The sequence below is a fragment of the Podarcis gaigeae genome, assembly GCF_964106915.1.
Source record: "Podarcis gaigeae genome assembly, chromosome: 16".
Classification (NCBI taxonomy): domain Eukaryota; kingdom Metazoa; phylum Chordata; class Lepidosauria; order Squamata; family Lacertidae; genus Podarcis; species Podarcis gaigeae.
This window is the reverse complement of record NC_139693.1, coordinates 2628128-2654048: the sequence shown is the minus strand read 5'-3', so window position 1 is coordinate 2654048 and position 25921 is coordinate 2628128. Positions and strand designations below refer to the sequence as shown.

Genomic DNA, 25921 nt, shown 5'->3' with positions numbered 1-25921 from the left:
ATAAGATTTCTGTTTATTTGGTTTTGGAGTTCCTACGGAGCAGGCTTCGGAGATCTTCGCGACTTGCAGTAGAGACTCTCCCACGAACCTCAGCAATCTGCTGGGCATGCAAGGGATAAAGCCGTCTTTTGAAATGTTACTGTCCTGTCCGCACCAGCATGGGGCTTTGGAGCCTGAATGGATCTGGGCCCTGAGGTCTCCTTGGAGGAAGGGGGCGTGCGTGTAGAGGAGCTGTATGATTGCATAGAGGGAAGATTTGCTTTTGTTGCTCCGCCTCCTCTGTGGCCCCCAGATAGGCTGCCGAGAAGGGATCATGGCCCTCAGACTGGGAAAAAGGTTCTGCTTTCTCTCTTCGGAGAGAGAAAACAGGAACTGGCTTCCACTTAAGCGCGTGTACAACGGAACAAGCTCCATTCTGCTGCCTCATCCGTCCAGAGAGCTCCTCTTCCAGGGCGGCGATATTAATGCGGTTAATGCATAATACATGGGCTTAAAAAATAAAATCAGGCAGAGAAAGGGCAGAGGAGAACACTGAACAGTGGGTGGCGGCACAGAAACCAAGAGCGGCAGTGGGCTCTTTACAAAAATATACAATTAAAAATAAACCTGCCCTGTTTTAATTACACCCCATGAGCAGGGCTGGAGAAGCAGGGCTGGAGGGCCACCCTTGGCCCTGAACCCGAAATTCCCCGTCACGGATTGATCTTATATCTTATCCATCCATCTATGGCAGGCATCCCCCAAACGCGGCCCTTCAGCTCTTTTGGGACTACAACTCCCCTCATCCCTGACTACTGGTCCTGTTAGCTAGGGATGATGGGAGTTGTAGTCCCCAAACATCTGGAGGGCTGAGTTTGCCTATGTCTGGTTTAGGGTGTGGTTGTTTGTTTGTGATTGGCTGTGGCGAATTTTATTTTCATGTGTGAGTGGAGTGGGTGTTTTGGATAAGGTTAATAATAATAATAATTTATTATTTTTACCCTGCTCATCTGGCTGGGTCCCCCAAGCCACTCGGGGCGGCTTTCAACAAAACACTAAAATACAATAACCTATTTGTCAGGGGTTCAGAAGGAGAGACACAGGAGGGGGAGCAAATGGAGAGTGAGGAGGAGGAGTACGAGGGGGGCGCAGGCAGTGACAGTGGCCAGAGTTATTCCACAAGCCTCTCTAGCGAATCGGAGGACTCACAGAAGGGAGCGCCGGTGGCCAGAGCAAGGGAGATTCCAAGGGAGAAACCTCAAGAGGGAGGGGCCAGCGGGGAGTCCCTGAACAGCAGCTGGAGATCAGGGCCAGCGTCTCCACCAGAGCGCAGTGGGGAGGGGGAGTCCCAGGAGTCGGGACCAGTGTCCTCACCACCAGAGGGAGGAGAGGAGTCAGGTTTGGCAACACCCACATCAGGAAGCGGGGAAACGGTCAGAAGGAAAGTCACCGGCTGGGCGCGCGCGCCAAGTTCAAATGTACAGGAGCGCGGCACAGCGGGGAGCCCGGGAAGGGAGCCAGGTCCTAAAGCCCGCCGGAGGGAGGGGCAAGACTCAGGAGGCTCCGCGTCAGAGGAGTCCAGGAAGGAGGGAACCCCAGAGGGCAGAAGGACCCAACGCAGGAAAGAGCAGCGCAAGAGGTGGAGCCGGGCTAGAATCTTAAACTGGTGTGGGTGGAGCAGTGAGTCAGAGGGGACTTAGCCGGTCTAGCGTTAAGACGTGGGCCTGCGCGCCCAGAGCTTGGAAATGGAAACTAAACTTCAATAAAGACTTTTGTATATAATATCCACTGGGCGTTGGTCCTCTGTGAGCTGGGACCTAGCGGCAGTCCTGACAGTAAGTCCCCTCTCCTTTTTTCACCAATTTTGCAACCTCGTGGAGTGCGGGAAAGCAGCGAGGGGTGAAGATTGGTGCTTCGCGAGCTCACGAAAAACAGGGAAATGACTACCGAAGAGAGGATAGCGAGTTTGCAAAACGCAGTGACGCAGTTGACTGCAGAAATTGCGGCTTCCAGAAAGAAAGAACAGGAAGCAGCTGCTGCCTGCCAGGATCTGCGAACCAGGTTAGAAGTGCTAAGTACACAGAGGCTACCGGCCACCAGACCAGAAGGGATTGGGCTGGGAAACAGAGGAGGGAGCCTGGTTTCTCACTTCAATGGGGACCTGCAGGAGTATCCTAACTTCAGAGCAGATGTAATTTATGCATTGCAGCTGCTGGACAAAGACTTTAAAAATGAGGAAGAGAGAGTGGGATTTATTATTTCGCATTTACGGGGGGAGGCAAAATCATGGCTGCGCAATCTATGGAGAGACAAGGATCCAGCCCTCCAAAATGCGGCTGCCTTCATTAAAGTGATGGATGCGTGTTTTTTATCTGAGATTGATGTGGATATCGCTAGGAGGGAGATTCACGGACTAAGACAAGGTAAAGCCACTGTGAGGCAATATCATTCACGTTTTTTCGGATTGGTGAATGTACTAGCCTGGGAGAAAGAATCGCCTGCCGTCAGAGACCTGTTCTGGGAGGGGTTGAGCGGAGCTGTGAAAGACGAGATCGCAAGGGGGGGAAGACCCCAAACCACCAAGGACGTGGTGGAACGGGCACTCTCCATTGGGGTTCGGTTGGAAGGACGCCCTTGGGGCAAGGAGGAAGGGCATTTGGGACGCACGCCAGCGAGAGGACTGCCTCCCTTCCCCAAGGAGGCGGCGCGCGCTCGATCCATGCCTCCGCTGGGAGGGGGAGAGGAGCCGATGGAGATAGGTGGTGCTAAGGCTCACTCCACAGTCGGAGCCCTAACTCCGGGAGCAGTCAAGATGAAGCCTCCTAGAGGAACCAGGAAGTGCTACATCTGCGACAGTGCTCAGCATATGGCAAAAGAGTGTCCCCAGAGGTTTCACAAGCATACTGCAGCCGCAGCGACAGTAACAGACGCAATTCAGCAGAGGGAGTCGCAGCAGGAAAACTCCACTGTCTGGCTGGAGATGGCGTCTCTGGGGACCAGCCAGACAAGTCAGTGAAGCAATCCCCAGGGATCTTACAGCCCACCGACCCCCTCCCACCCAAACCAGTAGTGCAGCTCACCGCATCCCTTCAGCTCCCCAATGGGCTACTTGTGGAAATTCCCATCACCATCGACTCGGGGAGCAATGCAGATTTTATAGACATGCAGTTCATCCAGCAACATGGCATAGCCCTTCTGCCAGCGGCGGTACCTCTGAAAGTCGTCACAGTGGACGGCAGGGAGCTACTGGGAGGGCAAGTGCTACAGCAGACGCCGCCAATGGTGATGCGCATTGGAAACCACCGTGAGGTCATCAGCTTCAACGTCACCCGCCTGTCAGACACGCCCATAGTGTTGGGAATGAGTTGGCTGGATAGGCACAGCCCGGCATTAGCTTGGTACCAGCGGCAACTGACCTTCGGCTCCTCTTACTGCGCAGAACACTGCATCCTGGCGGACTTGGAAGATGAGGGGCACGAGGATGGACCACAGCTGAACTTGGGCATGTTGCAAGCGGTGCCTAACAAATACAAGGAGTTTTTGGAGGTCTTCTGCGAGAAAGAGGCGGATAAGCTGCCTCCCCACAGACCCTACGACTGCAAGATCGACCTCCTGCCCGGGGCGACGCTCCCAACGGGGAAACTGTACTCCATGTCTGAGGATGAATTGCAAGAGCTCAGGGAGTTCATAGATCACAACCTGAAGCGGGGATTCATCCGGGAGTCCAAGGCGGCAGGGGGCAGCCCTGTATTCTTTGTAAAGAAGCGGGACACGCCCCAAAAGAGGCTGGTCGTTGATTTCCGCTTCTTGAACCTTAAGACCAAGCCCTCAGCCTTCCCTATGCCCAAGATCGATGACCTGCTGGCGACGGTGAGGAAGGGTCGCATCTTTACCAAGTTGGATCTGCGCGGAGCGTACAATCTCATTCGCGTACGGGAAGGCGACGAGTGGAAAACAACCATGTTTACGCCGCTGGGCACTTATGAATACAGAGTTATGCCTTTTGGATTAAAAAATGGTTCCCACTGCTTTCAAGCCTTCATGCATCATGTCTTGGCGGGTCTCCTCTACAAGAAGTGCGTCTGCTTCCTGGATGACATCCTAATCTTCTCGGAATCGCCGGAGGCTCACGAGAGAGATGTTAGGGAAGTTCTGCAGAGGCTGCGGGAGCACAGGCTGTACGCCAAGCTGGAGAAGTGCCAGTTCGACAAGACGGAGGTGGATTTCTTGGGCTACAAACTGTCCGACAAGGGACTGGCTATGGACGGTGCCAAGGTACGTGCAGTACTGGACTGGAAGAGCCCACGCAATAGGAAGGAAGTACAGAGGTTTGTCGGTTTTGCCAACTTTTATCGCAAGTTCATCAAGGGTTTCGCCATGCAGACAGCGGCCATCACCGACACCCTCAGTTCCAAGAAGAAGAGGTTCATCTGGACGGAGCAGGCAGAGCAGTCCTTTCAGAAGCTCAAGCAGCTCTTCGCTTCCGAAGAGAACCTACTGCACGTAAATCCCAGCAGGCCCATGAGAGTGGAGACGGACGCCTCAGACAGGGCCGTGGGAGCCGTTCTGTTGCAGCAAGACCACCAGGGGGACTGGAGGCCGTGCGCTTTCTACTCCAGAAAACTCAGCAAAGCGGAGCAGAACTACACCATCTGGGACAGGGAGTTGCTGGCCATACATGCAGCCTTCAAGGCGTGGCGGCACTTCCTCGTCGGAGCCAAGCACACGGTGCAGGTCCGCACAGACCATAAGAACTTGGAGTACTGGCGCACGGCGAGGTTCCTGAACCAGCGACACATCCGCTGGGCGGAGTTCTTTGCAGATTTCGACTTCAGAATTGAGTACATCCCAGGAAACAGCAACGTCTTGGCGGACGCGCTGTCCAGAAAACCGCAGTATCTGGAGGCAGAGGCACCGGCGGCGGCCAAGCACATTTTCACACCACAGGCGTGGGCATGCGCGTCAGCCACGGTGGACCTGGACGCGGTGCGCCGCGCGCTGCAAACGGACTCGTTCGCCCGAGCCAAGATGGAGGAGGTGTGCAGTGGCAAGGCGAGGGGCGACGAATTCCAAGTGCGCGACGGCCTGCTCCTACGCAAGGGAGTCCTCTACGTACCAGGAGACAGCCTCCGCGCGAAGGTCCTGCAACAGCTGCACGACGCGCCCAGCGCGGGGCACTTCGGCAAGGAGAAGACGGTGGACTTAGTAGCCAGAGACTTTTGGTGGCCTAAGATGCGGGGGGATATCGCGGACTATGTCAATAGGTGCGACACCTGCCAAAGGGCTAAGCCTGTGCACCAGCCGCCGGCGGGCCTGTTGGAACCGCTACAGACACCGTTCGTACCGTGGGAGAGGGTGGCCCTGGACTTTGTCACAGATCTACCCAGCTCAAGGGGCAAGACGGCAGTGCTCGTGGTAGTGGACCTGTTCACCAAGATGGCCCACTTCATTCCGTGCGCGAAGGTGGCCACGGCCGAGCAGACCGCTAAGATGTTCATAGACCACGTGTTCAAGGTGCACGGCCTACCACGGTCTATTTTGTCCGACCGGGGGCGCCAGTTCATCTCCAACTTCTGGCAAAAGCTGATGGGATTCCTGAACGTCAAGGTCAGCCTGGCGTCGGCGAGACACCCGCAAACTAACGGGCAGGCGGAAAGGGTCAACGCCATCATGCAGCAGTACCTGAGATGCTACGCGAACCAGCAGCCATCGACCTGGGTGGACTATCTACCGTTGGCCGAGTTTGCCTACAACAACACGAAGCACGGGTCCACGGGGGTGACACCATTTTTCGCCAACTACGGGAGGCATCCCAGAACCTTCCCGGGTCTGGACACAGTGCGGGAGGGGGAGCCACAGGGAGCAGAGGACGTGGCAGCGGAGTTGCAGGAGATCCACGAGCAGCTCAGGAGGCAGTTAGAGTTGGCAAAACAGGCTTACAAAGTGCAGGCAGATCGACACAGGAGGGTTGGGGAGGACATCCAGGTGGGAGACTGGGTCTGGTTGGCAGCACAAGCAGTTCCAGCCAGATCGTTAGCCAAGAAGAAACTAGGGCACAAGCAGCTAGGGCCTTACCAAGTAGAGGCGCAGATCAACCCAGTGGCCTTCCGGTTGACACTCCCGGAGGGTTCCAGAATGCACCCGGTCTTTCATAGATCAGTGCTCACGCCCTACAGAGAGCCCCACAGGTTTCAAGCACCGGGGAAGGCGCCAGACCCGCTCAGGGAAGCGCCCAAAAAAGGGGGGTCGCCGAAAGGGGAGCCACTTAATGAAGCCACTGAGATTTTAGACTCAAGGTGGGGGGAGGACGGGATTGAATATCTTCTCGCCACAGAGGACACCCCGGCCAGCGCCAACAGGTGGGTGCCGGATTACGCAGTGGAAGAGCAGTTGCTCAAGGAAGAATTCCACACACTTTTCCCGCACAAGCCTATGCCGGCGGGCTTTTTCGAGGATTGTTTGTTCACACCCACACTCTCGGCCAGCACTTTCCGGGGTTTCTCGTCAGCTGAGGACTCGGCTCCGGGAGGCAGCTCCCCGGAGGGATCGCTTTCAGGTTTTGGCACGGGGGGATCTTATTGGTGGGAGGACCAACCCGAAGTGGGCTGGCGCAGAGACATGCCGAAGGGGCCCTGGGAGGTGGACCCCCATCAAGCAACAGGGGGAGGAGGGCTCTTGGGTGATTTGGGGTCGAGCTCAGATTTCGAGCACACCGCGCAGGAGATGGAAGCGGAGGAGGTCGTCGTCGACGAGCCCATGGGGGACTTCCCGGACTTATCTCGATGGTTGCAAGCCTCAGGGGACGAGCTGTATCCTGGACTCACCCCTACAACAATGGAGCACCCGGAACCCGCACCGGAAGAGGGGGAGGGGGGAAGGGGGGGCTTCGAGGGGGGGATGGATGTCAGGGGTTCAGAAGGAGAGACACAGGAGGGGGAGCAAATGGAGAGTGAGGAGGAGGAGTACGAGGGGGGCGCAGGCAGTGACAGTGGCCAGAGTTATTCCACAAGCCTCTCTAGCGAATCGGAGGACTCACAGAAGGGAGCGCCGGTGGCCAGAGCAAGGGAGATTCCAAGGGAGAAACCTCAAGAGGGAGGGGCCAGCGGGGAGTCCCTGAACAGCAGCTGGAGATCAGGGCCAGCGTCTCCACCAGAGCGCAGTGGGGAGGGGGAGTCCCAGGAGTCGGGACCAGTGTCCTCACCACCAGAGGGAGGAGAGGAGTCAGGTTTGGCAACACCCACATCAGGAAGCGGGGAAACGGTCAGAAGGAAAGTCACCGGCTGGGCGCGCGCGCCAAGTTCAAATGTACAGGAGCGCGGCACAGCGGGGAGCCCGGGAAGGGAGCCAGGTCCTAAAGCCCGCCGGAGGGAGGGGCAAGACTCAGGAGGCTCCGCGTCAGAGGAGTCCAGGAAGGAGGGAACCCCAGAGGGCAGAAGGACCCAACGCAGGAAAGAGCAGCGCAAGAGGTGGAGCCGGGCTAGAATCTTAAACTGGTGTGGGTGGAGCAGTGAGTCAGAGGGGACTTAGCCGGTCTAGCGTTAAGACGTGGGCCTGCGCGCCCAGAGCTTGGAAATGGAAACTAAACTTCAATAAAGACTTTTGTATATAATATCCACTGGGCGTTGGTCCTCTGTGAGCTGGGACCTAGCGGCAGTCCTGACAGTAAGTCCCCTCTCCTTTTTTCACCAATTTTGCAACCTCGTGGAGTGCGGGAAAGCAGCGAGGGGTGAAGATTGGTGCTTCGCGAGCTCACGAAAAACAGGGAAATGACTACCGAAGAGAGGATAGCGAGTTTGCAAAACGCAGTGACGCAGTTGACTGCAGAAATTGCGGCTTCCAGAAAGAAAGAACAGGAAGCAGCTGCTGCCTGCCAGGATCTGCGAACCAGGTTAGAAGTGCTAAGTACACAGAGGCTACCGGCCACCAGACCAGAAGGGATTGGGCTGGGAAACAGAGGAGGGAGCCTGGTTTCTCACTTCAATGGGGACCTGCAGGAGTATCCTAACTTCAGAGCAGATGTAATTTATGCATTGCAGCTGCTGGACAAAGACTTTAAAAATGAGGAAGAGAGAGTGGGATTTATTATTTCGCATTTACGGGGGGAGGCAAAATCATGGCTGCGCAATCTATGGAGAGACAAGGATCCAGCCCTCCAAAATGCGGCTGCCTTCATTAAAGTGATGGATGCGTGTTTTTTATCTGAGATTGATGTGGATATCGCTAGGAGGGAGATTCACGGACTAAGACAAGGTAAAGCCACTGTGAGGCAATATCATTCACGTTTTTTCGGATTGGTGAATGTACTAGCCTGGGAGAAAGAATCGCCTGCCGTCAGAGACCTGTTCTGGGAGGGGTTGAGCGGAGCTGTGAAAGACGAGATCGCAAGGGGGGGAAGACCCCAAACCACCAAGGACGTGGTGGAACGGGCACTCTCCATTGGGGTTCGGTTGGAAGGACGCCCTTGAGGGTGGTGAAATTACCTAGGGGGTGCCAAGAGGCGGTGGGGGGTCACTGGGGGTGTAAATGACCACCAGACTCCGAAAAGCTGGCATCACCAGAGCACGTACATTGAATTAATTAATCTGAACAGTTTTGGTTACATTTGCAATTAACCGTTACTGTTTCGAATGTGATCGTGTTTTTATCGTGCAAACTGCTATTCTGAATAATGCTTTTTTATAGGGGAAAAGGACATTGGGGTGGGTTGGCGCTGTGGGTTCAACCACAGAGCCTAGGGCTTGCCGATCAGAAGGTCGGCAGTTCAAATCCCCACGACGGGGTGAGCTCCTGTTGCTCGGTCCCTGCTCCTGCCCACCTAGCAGTTCGAAAGCACGTCAAAGTGCAAGTAGATAAATAGGTACCACTCCGGCGGGAAGGTAAACGGCGTTAACGCGCGCTGCTCTGGTTCACCAGAAGCGGCTTAGTCATGCTGGCCACATGACCTGGAAGCTGGACGCTGGCTCCCTCGGCCAGGAAAGCAAGATGAGCGCCGCAACCCCAGAGTCGGCCACGACTGGACCTAATGGTCAGGGTCCCTTTACCTTTTTACCTTATGGAGCAAAGGTTTGGGGACCACTGATTCTTGCAATGCCGTGGTTTGGGCTAGATCCTTCTGGATCCTTTCCAGGTCTGCGATTCTGCAATCCTATGCTTCAAACCTCCCTAGCTCCTTTGCCCTGTGCTAACATTTTTGAATTCTGGTGCTGGAGGAGACTCTTGAGAGTCCCATGGACTGCAAGAAGATCAAACCTCTCCATTCTGAAGGAAATCAGCCCTGAGTGCTGACTGGAAGGACAGATCCTGAAGCTGAGGCTCCAAGACTTTGGCCACCTCAGGAGAAGAGAAGACTCCCTGGAAAAGACCCTGATGTTGGGAAAGATGGAGGGCACAAGGAGAAGGGGACGGCAGAGGAAGAGATGGTGGGACAGTGCTCTCAAAGCTACCAGCATGAGTTTGACCAAACTGCGGGAGGCAGTGGAAGACAGGAGGGCCTGGCGTGCTCTGGTCCAGGGGGTCACGAAGAGGCGGACACGACTAAACGACTAAACAACAACAACAACATTGCAGTGGGGTTGAGGAGCGGGGAGAGCGTTTATGGGGAAATTTCCCCAAGGTCCCTCTTGGCTGGAAACTGTCCATCATCCACAAGTGGGGGAGCTGAACTGGGAACCCAGAATGGGCATTCAAAGGGCAGGAAACCAGAGCATCCCACCTGGTCCTTGAGAGACTCTCTCTCTCTCTCTCTCTCTCTGTCTCTCTCTCTCTCTCTCTCTCTCTCTCTCTCTCTCTCTCTCTCTTGCAGAAATGCTGCTTAAACCCACAGGCTTTCCTTTCTGGGGGCTTTGCTAACAAATGTGTCGTGATGAAGAGCAGCGTGCAATTTGGGTCTGCGAGGGCGAGCCCTGCGGGTGGCAACCGCGTATCGGAGAACGAATCTGGGGCGTTGTTTTTGTGTTCCCTGCCTCCCCTCCTCTCGGAGCTCGCAGCTCTCTTTTTATCCGCACTGCAGAGAGTGCCAAGTCTAGCCTGACCCAGTCTATAAAATCTCCTCCTCCTCCTCTTTTTCTCTGCAAAAAAAGCCTCCTGTTTTTGGAAGAGAGTGGCTGTCTTGCTGGCTGCCGGCCAGGCCCTGCAATCCAATCTCAGGTGTGGCACTGCCTCTGGTGCCAAGGGGAAAGAGATGCCCAGGTCTCAGGTATGCCTGAAAGCAGCACTATCTGGTCTGGGAAACCTCCGAGTGTGCAGCGATCCCCTGAGGAGGTGCAGAGTGCCTTTCCTACCTTCTTTAAAGCGTTGAGAAAAACCCGATGTGCAGAGATTCTCTGAGGACGTGCAGAGTGCATCTTTCTGCAGCAAAGGGGACAAACACCTGCTTGGCATCTTCAAAGGCCATTTATTCCTACCTACTAGACGTTGCTCAGATCCCAGGGGGCAGAACCGGTGTGTGTGTGTGTGTGTGTGTCTAGACCCCAGTTGTGCCAGTTCCTAGATGGCTATGGAATTTGGGGCCATGATTTGGCAAAAGCCAGTTAATCTGGGGGAGAGGGGCAGCATAGGGGTTTTTAATGGCTGTAGTTAGCTATGAAGACCCCCATGGAGCATCCAGATGCAGAGGCAGTCTACCTGTAGCAACGCGGATGGAGAAGGCTGTTGCCATGGTGGCCTTGTGGAGGGCTTCACAGGAGTGTCTGAATGGCCATCGTGGGGAACTGATCTAGGCCAGACCCCATCAGAGGGTTCTTCCTGCTAGCCATGGTCGTTCAGAATAGAACCTCCATTTACAAAGGCAGTCTACCCCCTTCATTAGGGCACAGGGAGAGCCTCGCCTTGCAGCGTAAAGGAAGAGAGCTGGTGGTTTCAGACCTCATGTGTGGGCTTCCCTTGGTCTGACACATCGGGGCTGTCCTTATGTCCATCCCCGTCCCCCCAAAAGACCCCTCGTAGTGTGGTCGCTAGAGTGTCAGACTAGGACCTGGGAGAGCCCAGGGTTCAAATCTGCACTCGTCCACTTGGGGGCCAGTCACTGCCTCTCAGCCTATCCTACCTCGCAGGACTGTTGTGGGCATTAAATGAGGAGGAGAATTGAGCTCCGTAGAGGAAAAAGGTGGAACGTAAACGCAATAGCAAGAAATAAATAAAAGCCAAAGCATTCGTGCATTTGAGGCCTTAGCCCCAGAGTAAAACAAAACAACAACCCAGCCAGAGTGAAAATGTTGGGCAGGCCCAATGTCCAGCCTCCCTGCTTTCGCATCAGCCAAATGCCCCCGGTTACCTAGAAGTCCAGATAGACTGCCTCTGGACCTGGAGGTTCCACAAGAATCTCAGAAGAGCCCGGTTGCTGGATCAGGCCCAGAAGGGCCCATCTAGTTCAGCATCATGTTCTCACAGCAGCCAACCAGGTGCCCCAACGAGAAGCCCTCCAGCAGGACCCAAGCGCAAGAACACCCCTGTCCGTTTGTGGTTCTCAGCGACTGGCCTCCAGAGTCCAACAGAGGATGGAGAACATAATCATTGTGGATAGTGGCTTCTCCTCCATGAATTTGCCTCGCCCCTCTATTAAAGGGTTGCTAAGCTGATTCATTTGCTGCCGAAATGGCCTATTTAGTGGCACAAGGCCCTCAGGAAGCTGGTCTTATGTCCTTGGTCTATCTAGCTTAGTATTGCCCACACTGACTGGCAGCGCCTCTCCGGGCTTTCAGACGGAGGGTCTCTCCCGGCGATTGAACCCGGGACCGTCTGCAGGCGAAGCAGATCGCGCTAGCCGCTGAGCTGGGCCACTTCCTTCCCCTAAAAACAACAGTCAAGGTCCCTTGCTTGTGTAAAGAGGAACGCTGAGAGCAGCCTTGTGCAAGCCAGGCTCCATCCAGTTCAGTATTCCCTGCACTGACTGGTAGCAGCTCTTTGGGTTTTCAGAGGGAGAGGGGCGGAGATTGAAAGTGGGGCCAAGCAGGTGTTGTGCCCCAGAACCGCTGCTCTGCCCAACAACATCAAGATGGAAACTTCTTGTGCCTCTTCAAATCACGCACCTGTGAATCACAAGGGTGAGATAAGCCAAGAGGCCATTTGCCACCCGCCCCAGATGTCTATGGGTCCAGGAAAAATTGTGGGGGTCTTGGATTAGGGATGTAGGAAACCCATCTCCTACCAGATCAGGCTGTTTGTCTGTCTGGAGCAGGCCTGTCAGCTCTGAGTGACGGCATCTTTCCAGGATCTGAGGCCGGGGGGAAACAAAATCCCCTTTCATCTGCTAACCTGGTTTTTATTTTTATTTTTAAATCCCGGGGACTGAACCCATCTGCTGATGCCCTACCCCTGAACTACAGTTTCCCCAGCAAGTTCTGCTGAAATCATTCCGCAGAAGTGGAAGCCGGTCTCACGATGACACAGCCCTCTCCCTTCTCTGAAATGAAAGAGACTCCTGCCTCTGGAGTTTAAATGATTTTAATTGCGAATATGGAGGTTTTCACAATTATAAAATGCACAGTATATTAGGAAGGTGTATGCCTCTTGAAAGGCGACGATGGCATTTCATAAACAAACAATTCGGCTTCGGACACACCCTATATTTAGAGCCCAATGCTGGGAACTGTAGTTTAAGGGTGCAGGGAATTGCAGTTTGGTGGGCGGTCAACCACAGTTCCCAGGATTCTCAAGTGGTGGGAAGTCATGTGATTTAAATTTAGGGTGTGGAGGTAGACTTCGTCCCACGCAATGGTGATGCTTAATCCTAGGATCACTCAGAGAAGCTCGCAAACGAGTTTGGTGCCTAATTGCTTGTACTGCAGCATCCCTGATTGCCTATCACCACCGATTTACAGAGTTCAATGCACTCATCGCTATGACGCCTCATGATGTTCAGGCTCCTTCAGGCTTTTGCCACTGAGCTCATGGCTCAGTATAGGATCAGAGGAAGCTGCCTTATACCCAGACAGAGCTTCACCGAGCTCAGAAGTGCCTACACTGACTGGCAGCAGCTCTCCAGGGTTTCAGGCACGGGTGCGGGTGGGATCTTTCCAAGCCCTATCTAGAGATGCCAGGACTTGAACCCGGGACCTTCTGCAAGCCAGGCAGATCCCCTACCACCAAGTAATGTGCCTTCCCTGCTGCAGACTAGCAAGGACCACACCTGAAAGCTGCAAAACTGATTTAAGGAAGGCGTTCGCTCCAAATCTTCCAACCGACCCTAGATATGTTTTTAAAAAACCTGTCATTATCTTATGTAATATTTGAAGCATGTATGGAAGTGAGAGCTGGACCATAAAGAAGGCTGATCGTCAAAGAATGGATGCTTTTGAATTATGGGGCTGGAGGAAACTCTTGAGAGTCCCACGGACTGCAAGAAGATCAAACCTCTCCATTCTGAAGGAAACCAGCCCTGAGTGCTCACTGGAGGGACAGATTGTGAAGCTGAGGCTCCAGTACTTTGGCCACCTCATGAGAAGAGAAGACTCCCTGGAAAAGACCCTGATGTTGGGAAAGATGGAGGGCACAAGGAGAAGGGGATGGTGGAGGGCGAGATGGTGGGACAGTGTTCTCGAAGAGACCAACATGAGGGAGGCAGTGGAAGACAGGAGTGCCTGGCGTGCTCTGGTCCAGGGGGTCACAAAGAGGCAGGCATGACTAAATGACTAAACAACAACAACAACAATATTTGAAGCCTGTTGGGCCTCCCTCTCCGCGCTGCTTTGGAAAAGCAGGATTCTAGCTGCTCAGATAGACTGCACCTACTCAGAAAGCTCCGGTGCAAATAGATAAAGGAAACCCCCCCCCACCCAATGCTGTCTAGTGACACAGGGACATCGCCCGCCTTCCATCTCTGCCCGGGCAGCGGGATGATCTGCCTGGAAGCCACATCTGACCCCCTCCCCAGACATCTGCATTGCACAGCAAGCAAGATTTGGTTCCAGCAAGAAAGATTTGCACTGCCGGGTCTGGCAAAACAAAACGTCTTGACCCAAAGGAAGGGGCAGATGGTATTATAATTGCCTGGGAGGGGTGCGCTTGGAATGCACTTTGCTGTGTCAGGCTGTAGCCACCAGAAGAAGGTTAATAATAATAATAATAATAATAATAATTGCCTTTGCTGCCACGCCCTGTGACCTGACTGCTTTCCTTGGAAGTTGCAGGCTGGCTTCATTCAAAAGAGACTTTTGTCTGGCAACAGGGCGTGGGGTATCGAAGTTCTGAGTCGGCTTGTTGGCAGGACACCTGCCTGGCATGCAGAAGGCATGCAATCCCCAGAGACATCATCCCCAGGCAGGGCTGGGAAAGACTTCTGGTCTGGAACTCGTTAGAGCAGCTGCCAGTCAGTGTTGGCCATGCTGAGCTCCAGAGACCAATGAGTCTGTCTTGGTAAAAGTCAGCCTCTCATGCGTTGCCTCCGGCGCTAGGCGTTCTCAGAGTGGACCCAATGAAACCAATCCTTTCAATGGGTCTACTCTGAGTAGATGGGGCTGCCCATCCTGCCCACAAGTGAAATCCCCGCCTGTCAGACTTGAGAGCGAGAGATGAAAACAAGCAGCTTGGTCGGCTCAGAGTGACTGAGCCAGACCTGGTCCTCTCCAAAATGTGCTTAATGATAAACAGGTTTCCGTGGCAACCGCCTCCTCCTCCTGCAACATGCCTCTGTGCAAAAGGAATGCATAACATCTTAGGTTATATATCTGTTTTTCTACCGAGTATCTCACAGCTGAGATGGGGGGACAACACCCACAAATGACCATGAAAGAATCAGCAGACCCCCAATTTTCAGGCTGGTGGGGTGAGCCCCTCCTGACTCCCCAACAAATGCAAAGCAACCACCTAGGATGTCCTGAACTCCTCTTTGCAAATCTGCAAATAGTTTCTCATGCAGAAAGCTGAACAGAGGCAATTCTAACCTGTTCTTATTTCTAATCTCCTGCAACTACCATGCATTAAATAAACTTAAAAGCTATCGTATATACACCCCCCCTTTTCTTTGAGGCGAGGGAATGTTTCTGGTTAGATCATGTAAGACGAATGCAAGATTGGCTTTTTTTTTAAAAAAAAAAGAAATTGCGGGCACTATTATAATAAAAAAAATAGTTCTCTCACAAACCTTGCAGATTGAGCTTCAGCCTGGGCACCTTTTGGGAGGAGGCGAGGCAGAGGATGGAGAGCAGGTAAAAACGGAGGCCTCTCATCTTTTTTTTTGGGGGGGGGGTGGGTATCTGTGTGGGGAGGAAGAGAGAATGTCTGCTTGCTGAGGATGGATGTCTGCAGCAAGGAAAACTCCACAGGCGCTGTTTTTCCTCTGGCTTCTGTCAAGAGCTGAGTGCACTCCTCCTCCCAGCCCTCGCTATCCTAATTTATAGCCCCTTCGAAATAAATAAATAACTACATCCCCACCAACCCGGCAGAGGAGAAACAAACGTCAGCATAGCTTCCTCGAGGAGAGAGGGGGGCGGGAACCATGACCAACCATCGCTGCCTGCCCTGCCCCTTTTTTTAAGTCGCAGGCGAAAGAGAACCACACAGCAAAGAGATTTGCAAGGTGGCAGAAGGAAAATGGGGAGAAGTCCAATCTGGTCGCTCGGGGAATGTCCCTGGGGGGAAATGGCCAGCCCAGAAAGGGGTGGGATGCTTTCAGAGCCGGCTCTGTTGTTGAGTGATGGGCAGAGGTGGCCCTTAGCGCCTGGCTTATGATGGACACATTGTCAGTCAGTCGGTCAGTTTTATTGCACATAGCCAAAGGCTGCCGCAATGTAAAATATCCTGGCTATTTTCAATGATGGTTAATTAATTAAAGACTCCCTGCTTTAATGACACAAAGGGGGTAGAGTGAAGGGGTTGTGTTCATGGGATAAACGCTCATTTATGTATCAGTTTATATATCAGTGGGGCTGTGGGTTAAACCACTGAGCCTAGGACTTGCTGATCAGAAGGTCGGCGGTTCAAATCCCTGCGACGGGGTGAGCTCCCGTTGCTCCGTCCCTGCTCCTGCCAACCTAGCAGTTCAAAAGCACGTCAAGGTGCAAATAGATAAATAGGTACCACTCCAGTGGGAAGGTAAACGGCGTTTTCATGCACTGCTCTGGTTCGCCAGAAGCGGCTTAGTCATGTTGGTCACATGACCCGGAAGCTGTACGTCAGCTCCCTCAGCCAGTAAAGTGAGATGAGTGCTGCAACCCCAGAGTCGTCCGCAACTGGACCTAATGGTAATCCAAGCGGGAGATAACTAGAGCATAGAATCATAGAATCATAGAATCCTAGAGTTGGAAGAGACCACCAGGGCCATCGAGTCCAACCCCCTGCCAAGCAGGAAACACCATCAGAGCACTCCTGACATATGGTTGTCAAGCCTCTGCTTAAAGACCTCCAAAGAAGGAGACTCGACCACACTCCTTGGTAGCAAATTCCACTGTCGAACAGCTCTTACTGTCAGGAAGTTCTTCCTAAGGTTTAGGTGGAATCTTCTTTCTTGTAGTTTGGAACCATTGCTCCGTGTCCGCTTCTCTGGAGCAGCATGCACCTGCCTATTTAACAGCCTAGCAGCCGAGTCCCATACGAGCTTCAGCCTCTGGACAGTCTTCCAGGGTAGCCCCACGGACAGCACATTACAGTAGTCCAAGCGGGAGGTCATCAGAGCACGGGCAACTGAAGCCAGGGAGATCTGCCTACTCAGACATTTAGAAAGTTAATGCAGGTCTTCACCTGCTTTTAAAATCTATTGTTATTTCCTAAGGGCTTTCACTCCTGCTGTTAATTTTCCCTAGCGGCAAATCTTATTGCTTTATCTTTTTTTTTTTTGCATTGAGGTTTTTTTAAATACGTATATAAACAACCCAGCGGCGTATAAACTTTATGAAATAAATAAATAAAACGTGGACACTCTGTTCCGTTAGCACAGGTTTAAGTGCTCCCAGGACACCAATGATTGGCGTGTACTGGCTCAGAACAAGATAATAAAAATTTCCCACGCAGGGCAAGTAGGGAGCTTTCTACAGTAGTTGCAGAAGTGAACACAGTGCTTTTTTTTCCTCCCCTCAAAAAATGTTTAGGGGTACTCTCACTTCTCTACTCCTATTGAAATACTGCCCCCCGATGAAGCCAAACTTAGATTCACAAAATGTTTAGGGGTGTGCGTACCTCTGCGTTTCCCCAGGGAAAAAAAGCACTGAGTGGACATAACAAGCGTCTGGCCGTTCAGTCAGATTAAAGACAGGCTCCTAGAGTGCATTGTCCTTTTCTCAAAACAGATTCCGCAACGGGGAGCCTGCAAGCAGCACCCCAGGACAAGACCTCTCTCTCCCCTCCTCTGGTTTCCAGCAACCAATATTCACAATGCTGGGGGAGACTCTGGAGAGTCCCACGGACTGCAAGAAGATCCAACCTCTCCATCCTTAAGGAAATCAGCCCTGAGTGCTCACTGGAAGGACAGATCCTGAAGCTGAGGCTCCAAGACTTTGGCCCCCTCATGAGAAGAGAAGACTCCCTGGAAAAGACCCTGATGTTGGGAAAGATGGAGGGCACAAGGAGAAGGGGACGACGGAGGACGAGATGGTGGGACAGTGTTCTCGAAGAGACTAACATGAGGGAGGCAGTGGAAGACAGGAGTGCCTGGCGTGCTCTGGTCCATGGGGTCACGAAGAGGCGGGCATGACTAAACGACTAAACAACAACAACAACAACATTTGAAGCCTGTTGGGCCTCCCTCTCCGCGCTGCTTCAGAAAACCAGGATTCTAGCTGCTCTGATTCTAGGGTAGAAGGAGAAGGGGACGACAGAGTACGAGATGGTGGGACAGTGTTCTCGAAGCTACCAGCATGAGTTTGACCAAACTGCGGGAGGCAGCGGAAGACAGGAGTGCCTGGCGTGCTCTGGTCCAGGGGGTCACGAAGAGGCGGACACGACTAAACGACTAAACAACAACAACAACGATATTCCAAAGCATTTCTGCCTGCACCTGCGGAGGCTGAACAGACATCATGCCATCAAAAGCCCTCTTCCCCAAGAATACGCTTTTATTTTTTATTATAATTTTTTATTGATTTCTTAACATATCAGTTCCAACAGTCATACAACATATCTTCTCATCTTATACAATGTTTTAGACTTCCATCAACACCTCTGATGATTTTCCGTTCTTTATCACTTATTCTGCATTTTTTAATTTCTATATTGCATTTAGTTGTCCTTAATTCTTTCCATAGTCTTTCTTGTAATATTTCAAGAAAACCCACCTTACACAACTTCTTGCAGTCCTACTAGCATAATCTGTTCATCACAATTACTTTTCAGATAGTTCATATATTTACTCCAGTCCTCTAAGAATCTCTGATCCCGCAGGTTTCAAATCCTTCCTGTTAATTTATCTAATTCTGCATAGTCCATCAACTTCATCCTCCATTCTTCTTTCGTCGGTAGTTCTTCTTGCTTCCATTTTTGTGCCAATAATATTCTTGCTGCTGTCATTGCATATAAAAACAGCTTACAACCCTGTCTGTTAATATCATCTCCTACAATGCCACCAAGAATCCTCTTTTAAAGCCATCACCGCCTCATGTGTCAGGGAGTTCCATAGTCCAGCTATGAAGGACTGTGCTGGATCTTCGCTTTGCTGAATGTCCACATTCCCTAGTCTTACGAGAGAGGAGGAAGAGCTTTCCTCCGCCTGCTTCCTCCAGGTGAAGCATCATTTTGTAAACTCCCGTTATGTTTTTTTAAAATCGCTTTTCCTATGTGTGGAAGAATACATGACCAAAAGATGCTCCAACAAGAATTTATTGATATGTATAGACTGATTTCACAAAGTTAAGTTAAGATAAGCTAAGCAGATATATAAGAATGAATGTTTAATTATTAAGATACAAAATTACAATCTCAATAATAAAGTTACAAAATAATAACAAGGTTGGGTGAAGACACAGGGCAAGAAATAAGAAACGGATAAATGTTGGTACATAATGAAATGTGAAAGTGTGAATTTGCGAATCTAATGTATATGTGTCAATATGTAAAGATTTCATTATGTATTGCAACATTAATAATAAATAAATAAAGTGCATTTTTTTTTAAAAAAATCGCTTTTCCTCCAAACTAAAAAAACAAAACCCAGAGGCTTTTCCTCACAGGGGAGACACTCCACCCCCTTGATCCTGTGGATCGAATTCCCCGCTGGAGGCGAAATCAAGCCTTAGATGAGCTCTCCTTCCAAAGGAATCGCAGGGCTGGAAGGGAACCCCTGAGGTCATCCATCCCAACCCCGCCCCTGCAATGCGGGAAGTCGGACCTGATCTCTCTCTCTCTCTCTGCCCGCTGGAGTCTCGCCAGAGGAGAGGAAGCATCGCACCAGTTGGAGAACGAAGATGCTCTTCTGGCACAGCTTGAACTAAAAAGGGAAAGCATTTTAAGATCAATTGGGGATTGCGTGGGAAACAGGAGGCAGCGGAGCTGGCAGGACATCCATTTAGTATTGCCCATCACAAGCAGAAAGCCTCCGGCCTCCTCTATCTCCTCCTCCCAAAGCATCTCTATTCCTGGTGCCTGAAACCTTAATCGCTTCTGGGAACAGCAGGTTGGGTACCAACATCAGCACCACCGTCTCTGATGCGGCGCCCTCTTCTGGTCACGCCTGGGCTCTGCAGCCCCCTGGCGCACCCAAAATGAAGAAATAAATCCCCACGTTGCCGTGTCATGCATCTTTAAAGGGAGCCGGAGGGGGGAAAGCGCTTCTTTTATTTATTTCCTTAACGCGTGCGTAAAAAAGGGCTTTGTATCCGAAATCAAACTGCCCATCTTCACCGCCCTCCCCAGCAATAATGTGGGCAGAGTCCAGGTAAGCGCTACTACTCAGAGTAGACCCATTGAAATGAATGAATCTAAGTAGTGTCTGGATTTTTTGCCTGCGTGTGACTATGCAAAAATATGCACGTTGTATTCAGAATTCTGTTTTTTTTAATTTTCAAAGATCTTTATTGAAACTTAACATATAATACATAATAACCAAAATTCCCAATGATTCCCTCACATAAAATATAATACCTAAATTACAACAGATGCATAATTATACACTTAATTATAAAACCCACCTCCCACCCTCTCTTCCCTCCACAGCAATTCAACTTCTTTATATTTCTTTCTACCTTTTCCCCTTGCATTCTATAATAAATTATTTTTGTTAAATTCTGATTTTTCCTTCCTTCTTTCTTTTGTTATTGCTTACATTTTTTTTTATTCTAAGCCTATCAACATGTCAATTTTAGAACAAATGTATTAGGCAACTATGGCAAGTTCTTAAAGAAATGGGAGTGCCTGATCACCTCATCTGTCTCCTGAGAAATCTCTATGTGGGACAAGAAGCTACAGTTAGAACTGGATATGGAACAACTGATTGGTTCAAAATTGGGAAAGGAGTACGACAAGGCTGTATATTGTCTCCCTGCTTATTTAACTTATATGCAGAATTCATCATGCGAAAGGCTGGGCTGGATGAATCCCAAGCCGGAATCAAGATTGCCGGAAGAAATATCAAAAACCTCAGATATGCAGATGACACAACCTTGATGGCAGAAAGTGAGGAGAAATTAAAGAACCTTTTAATGAGGGTGAAAGAGGAGAGCGCAAAATATGGTCTGAAGCTCAACATCAAAAAAACGAAGATCATGGCCACTGGTCCCATCACCTCCTGGCAAATAGAAGGGGAAGAAATGGAGGTAGCGAGAGATTTTACTTTCTTGGGCTCAATGATCACTGCAGATGGTGACAGCAGCCACGAAATTAAAAGACGCCTGCTTCTTGGGAGAAGGGCAATGACAGGTCTAGACAGCATCTTGAGAAGTAGAGACATCACCTTGCCAACAAAGGTTCATATAGTTAAAGCTATGGTTTTCCCAGTAGTGATGTATGGAAGTGAGAGCTGGACCATAAAGAAGGCTGATCGCCGAAGAATTGATGCTTTTGAATTCTGGTGCTGGAGGAGACTCTTGAGAGTCCCATGGACTGCAAGAAGATCAAACCTCTCCATACTGAAGGAAATCAACCCTGAGTGCTCACTGGAAGGACAGATTGTGAAGCTGAGGCTCCAGTACTTTGGCCACCTCATGAGAAGAGAAGACTCCCTGGAGAAGACCCTGATGTTGGGAAAGATGGAGGGCGCAAGGAGAAGGGGACGGCAGGGGACGAGATGGTTGGATAGTGTTTTCGAGGTTACCAGCATGAGTTTGACCAAACTGCGGGAGGCAGTGGAGGACAGAGGTGCCTGGCGTTCTCTGGTCCATGGGGTCACGAAGAGTCGGACATGACTAAACGACTAAACAACAACAACATTAGGTTGTATTCAGAATTAAGCTGCCCCTCTTTCCTCTCTTAAACAGCGTTTAGCTACTCAGAGGAGACCCACTGAAATGGATGGGCCAGAGTTAGTTTGCTCGGAGTGGAATTAATGTCGGATAACCCAGCCCCATAATTTTGCAAAGCGTTTGCTGGAGTGATTTGCAGAGATGTCTGAGAATTATGAGCAATGTTACATCAGCACGGCTTTCAGTCAACAGGAATCTGCCATTTTTGGCACCCACAATCCGTTTGATTTCTTGTCGCTATGGGGACTTGGAATAAATTTTCCCACAAAATGACAGAGGGCAAGGCGGATCTGTTGCTGAGTTTCATTGCTTCAGCCCAGATGGGTGTTATTTCTTTGGGAGAACAGCCCAGTCACTCTGGGCTTAAGGTAAAAGGTAAAGGTACCCCTGCCCGTATGGGCCAGTCTTGACAGACTCTGGGGTTGTGCGCCCATCTCACTCAAGAGGCCAGGGGCCAGCGCTGTCCGGAGACACTTCCGGGTCACGTGGCCAGCGTGACATCGCTGCTCTGGCGAGCCAGAGCCGCACACGGAAACGCCGTTTACCTTCCCGCTGGTAAGCGGTCCCTATTTATCTACTTGCACCCGGAGGTGCTTTCGAACTGCTAGGTTGGCAGGCGCTGGGACCGAGCAGCGGGAGCGCACCCCGCCGCAGGGATTCGAACCGCTGACCTTTCGATCGGCAAGTCCTAGGCGCTGAGGCTTTAACCCACAGCGCCACCTGCGTCCCTCACTCTGGGCTTAAGGCGTCCTAAATAGGTGTTCCCTGATTCCTTTTAGTATGTCCCCACAAATTTTGTTGTTTAGTCGTGTCCAACTCTTCGTGACCCCCTGGACGAGAGCACGCCAGGCACTCCTGTCTTCCACTACCTGGTCAAACTCATGCTGGTAGCTTCGAGAACACTGTCCCACCATCTCATCCTCTGTCGTCCCCTTCTCCTTGCGCCCTCCATCTTTCCCAACATCAGGGTCTTTTCCAGGGAGTCTTCTCTTATCATGAGGTGGCCAAAGTCTTGGAGCCTCAGCTTCAGGATCTGTCCTTCCAGGGAGCACTCAGGGCTGATTTCCTTAAGGATGGAGAGGTTGGATCTTCTTGCAGTCCATGGGACTCTCCAGAGTCTCCTCCAGCACCAGAATTCAAAAGCATCCATTCTTTGGCCATCAGCCTTCTTTATGGTCCAGCTCTCACTTCCATACATCACTCCTGGGAAAACCAGAGCTTTAACTATACAGACCTTTGTTGGCAAGGTGATGTCTCTGCTTTTTAAGATGCTGTCTAGGTTTGTCATTGCTTTTTTCCCAAGAAGCCGGCATCTTTTAATTTCGTGGCTGCTGTCACCATCTGCAGTGATCACAGAGCCCAAGAAAGTAAAATCTCCCACTGCCTCCATTTCTTCCCCTTCTATTTGCCAGGAGGTGATGGGACTAGTGGCCATGATCTTCCACAAATTTACGTATACTAATTTATTGCAGCTAAGAACCTTGTGCTTGAGTTTGCTTTCTTTCTCTTCCCTCCCAATTCATTTTCCTTTTGTGCTGTGCCTTTAAAAAAATATCAGGGGTGGGGAACTTCTTTTAACCTGAGGGCCAGATCCAAAACCAGTCCACCTACTGTGAGTCTTCTTTTTAAAAAAACCAGATGGGGAGGGCCCCTATGACACCTGGTGACTCAAAGTTCATGCTGGGAGACAGGCAAAGAGTTGAGCAGCCTCTCGCCTCTCTCCAAAGGAAGCTTGTGGTAATCCCCTTTATTCCGGCGCCAGGGGTCCCAACACTCTGCGTTTCGTCATCCTACACACAAGGTCTCTGGAACAGCTAGGGAATCCTAGTTCAAGTTCAAGCTGCCCCAAAAGGAACTGATCTCAGTTCACGTTTGACCCTTTATGAAACAGACTAGTTAAGTTGCTAGTTCAATCTGAGCTCCTCTCAAATGCCTCTTGGCTAAATTTCTTTCCAGCGTTCAAAGCATTGCAAGCTGCTCTGCTGAACTATGAAATAGACTTAAGAATGCTAAGAAAACATCAAAACACACACAGCAGTGGAATGTAAATGACTCATTTCCTTCCTATACTTATGATCTTAAAGGCCTAGAGTTCAGAAACTACAGAAGAAGTCAAAGGTGACTGTTATAAGTTTGTGGGGTGAGTGGGCAGATCCCCCTAAATTCTTTAATTAATAAATGTTATAATTTAGCTAATATTTGGAGTATTAAGGGAAGAATGCCAAGCAAAGGCCGGTTGTACTAGCTAAGGCTTCACAATTGGGACGTTCAGGAGATGACAACTGTGAGATATAAATTCCCTTTCCATGTTTTTATAATTTTAAGGATGCTTTTAGTAATGCTTTCCCATGCGGGTCTAAAGACCTAGATCCATACTTCTGACATTTTAAAGTATGTTCTTAAGCAACAAGGATGTTCTTAAGCAATTGTCTATAGGACAATAGTGTGTGTGTGTGTAGAATTTGACAGGAGTTGCAAAATCTGCTCCCCTTCCCTGGGGGCGGGGGGCGTGTTGCTAACTGGCATCTGGGACCCCCAGTGACCTGGATTGGGGGCGGAGGACTGCCGCCCACGTCACCAAGATTCCCGGCCGCATCACGCCCGTAGCTGACCGTGGCCACAGGATATTTAAACTGAAGCGCGGCATGACCTCCTTTCGCCTCTTCTATGGATCTCCCAGTCCACCCGCCCTCTTTTTTCCCCCCAATAGATTTTTATTGAGATTTTAAAGGTTACAAAAAGAAAAAATAAAGAACAATACAAGAACAAAGAAAAAAAAAGAAAAAAAACACACGAAAAAAGATGCAGATAATAAAAAAAAAACAAATCAATCCTTTACATAACTTTCTTTCCTTTGCTTATTTCCTTGACCTCCTCACACCTCCCTTTTTTGTATTCTAATTCAATTAGATATTTCAGCAAATCCTTTCCATCTTTATTTTTATCCTAATGATTTATCTTAATATACTATAATTTTACATTCTGTTCTTTCACCAATTAACAATCCACTTTTACTTAATCCTTTATATCATTTCTGCTAAAACCACATTACTTCATTCCAACATCCTTCTAACATTCCTTAATTTTACAATGTTTCTGTAGATAAACTTTAAGTTTTTTCCAATCTTCTTCCACCAACTCTTCTCCTTGGTCTTGGATTCTGCCAGTCATTTCCGCCAGTTCCATGTAGTCCATCACCTTCATCTGCCATTTTTCCCGCACCCACCCTCTTTTTAAGTTTCCATATGACTTGACCTTGCTAGGGACATATGTCGGCCACCATATTGGTGGGGCCGGGTAGGAATTTTCCCCACTTGGCAAATTGGCACCAGCCTTTTGGTTTTTGCCTAGCTTGTAGCAATCGTCACAACTTTGTTAGGGAAACCTTTGGTAGCCTATACCTGCCCCTATCCCTTCAAAGGGGGTGTGGATCCTGTCCAAAGCTTGGTCATGGGCTAGGACCATGTCATGACCCACCGGCGCCCCTGGGGGCACCCCAATTTGATGTATATCATGTAATAAACAAAAATCTGCCCTTATTCCCTTATGGGGGACACAAGAGCCCTTATAGAGTCCTTTGCAGGTTCTCCATCGGTCGGAGAAAAGAACAGAGGCCAGCCAGATAATATTGAGAAGCAAAGCAGCTCGTAAGCCTGATCTTTGTTGAACTGTTGCAACAGGGTGCTCCCCTCACACGCAGGAAAGGAGGAGGACCCAGAACAAAGCTGTATCCGCTCTTATATAGACATTTTAAATTGCCCGCCCTGGAGTCCAAGACCACCCCCAGAAACATCATACCTACATCACAGAAAGGGTGGTCTACAACAGAAATCTGAGTGCGTTGTTTACCTCCTGTCTGGCAGGTTACCTGTTAATGCTCACTTGATTGGATACCCTGGGGAGCCTGGCCAGTCTTTCATAATGATAAATACTTAGTTCCTGAGCCAGGTCACAGGCTCGCCCTATTCACACACAGACATACCCTTAAGACAGGATTTGTGAAGGAGAAGGCAATGGGGAGGCTTTTCCATTTTCCTTGACCTTGCAGAGAAATATTTGGTCAGTTTGGGAATCAAAATGGTTCCAAGGCTGTTTTCCTGTGCTGCTTCAGACATGTGGTTTATATGTTTATGTACATGTTTGCTTGGTACATTTATGAATAATATATATATATATATATATATATATATATATATATATATATATGACCTTAATTTTTTTATTTCAGTCATAAGGCTCCCCCTTCCAGTGGTTTACCCTTAGGAGACTCCGTGCAGATGGGCAGAAGTTGGGATATAATCTGGTGTCACCCAGTTCCTAAGTCAAACCACTCACATCTGTAACCAATAAAGTTGTGGCCTATTTTTGCCCATTAACCTAAATTATCAGTGTCCTCGTGTATTTATTATACAGTGGTTCCTTGGTTCTCAAACGCCTTGGTTCCCAAACGCCGAAAACCCGGAAGTAAGTGTTCCAGTTTTCAAACTTTTTCCAGAAACTGAATGTCCGATCTGGCTGTTGGCTATTGTTTCCAGGGCACCCGCACCAATCAGAAGCTGTGCCTTGGTTTTTGAACATTTCAGAAGTCAAACGGACTTCCGGAACAGATTAAGTTTGGTGCT

The 25921-nt window shown here is 50.3% G+C and overlaps 1 protein-coding gene across 3 annotated transcripts in view; it reads right to left on the bottom strand.

Annotated features, from left to right (window-relative positions):
* LOC310833215 (semaphorin-7A-like) overlaps positions 1-15501 on the bottom strand; it is a 35264-nt gene extending 19763 nt beyond the window's left edge. For 2 of the 3 annotated variants that reach the window (XM_083715736.1, XM_083715735.1), the window contains exon 1: positions 15059-15500. In XM_083715736.1, the coding sequence (XP_083571862.1) occupies positions 15059-15143 (85 nt within the window). In that variant the 5' untranslated portion in view covers positions 15144-15500. Of the gene's footprint in view, positions 1-15058 lie in introns of all 3 variants that reach the window. The other variant, XM_083715734.1, reaches the window with a different exon arrangement.
* Between the last annotated feature and the right edge of the window lie 10420 nt (positions 15502-25921).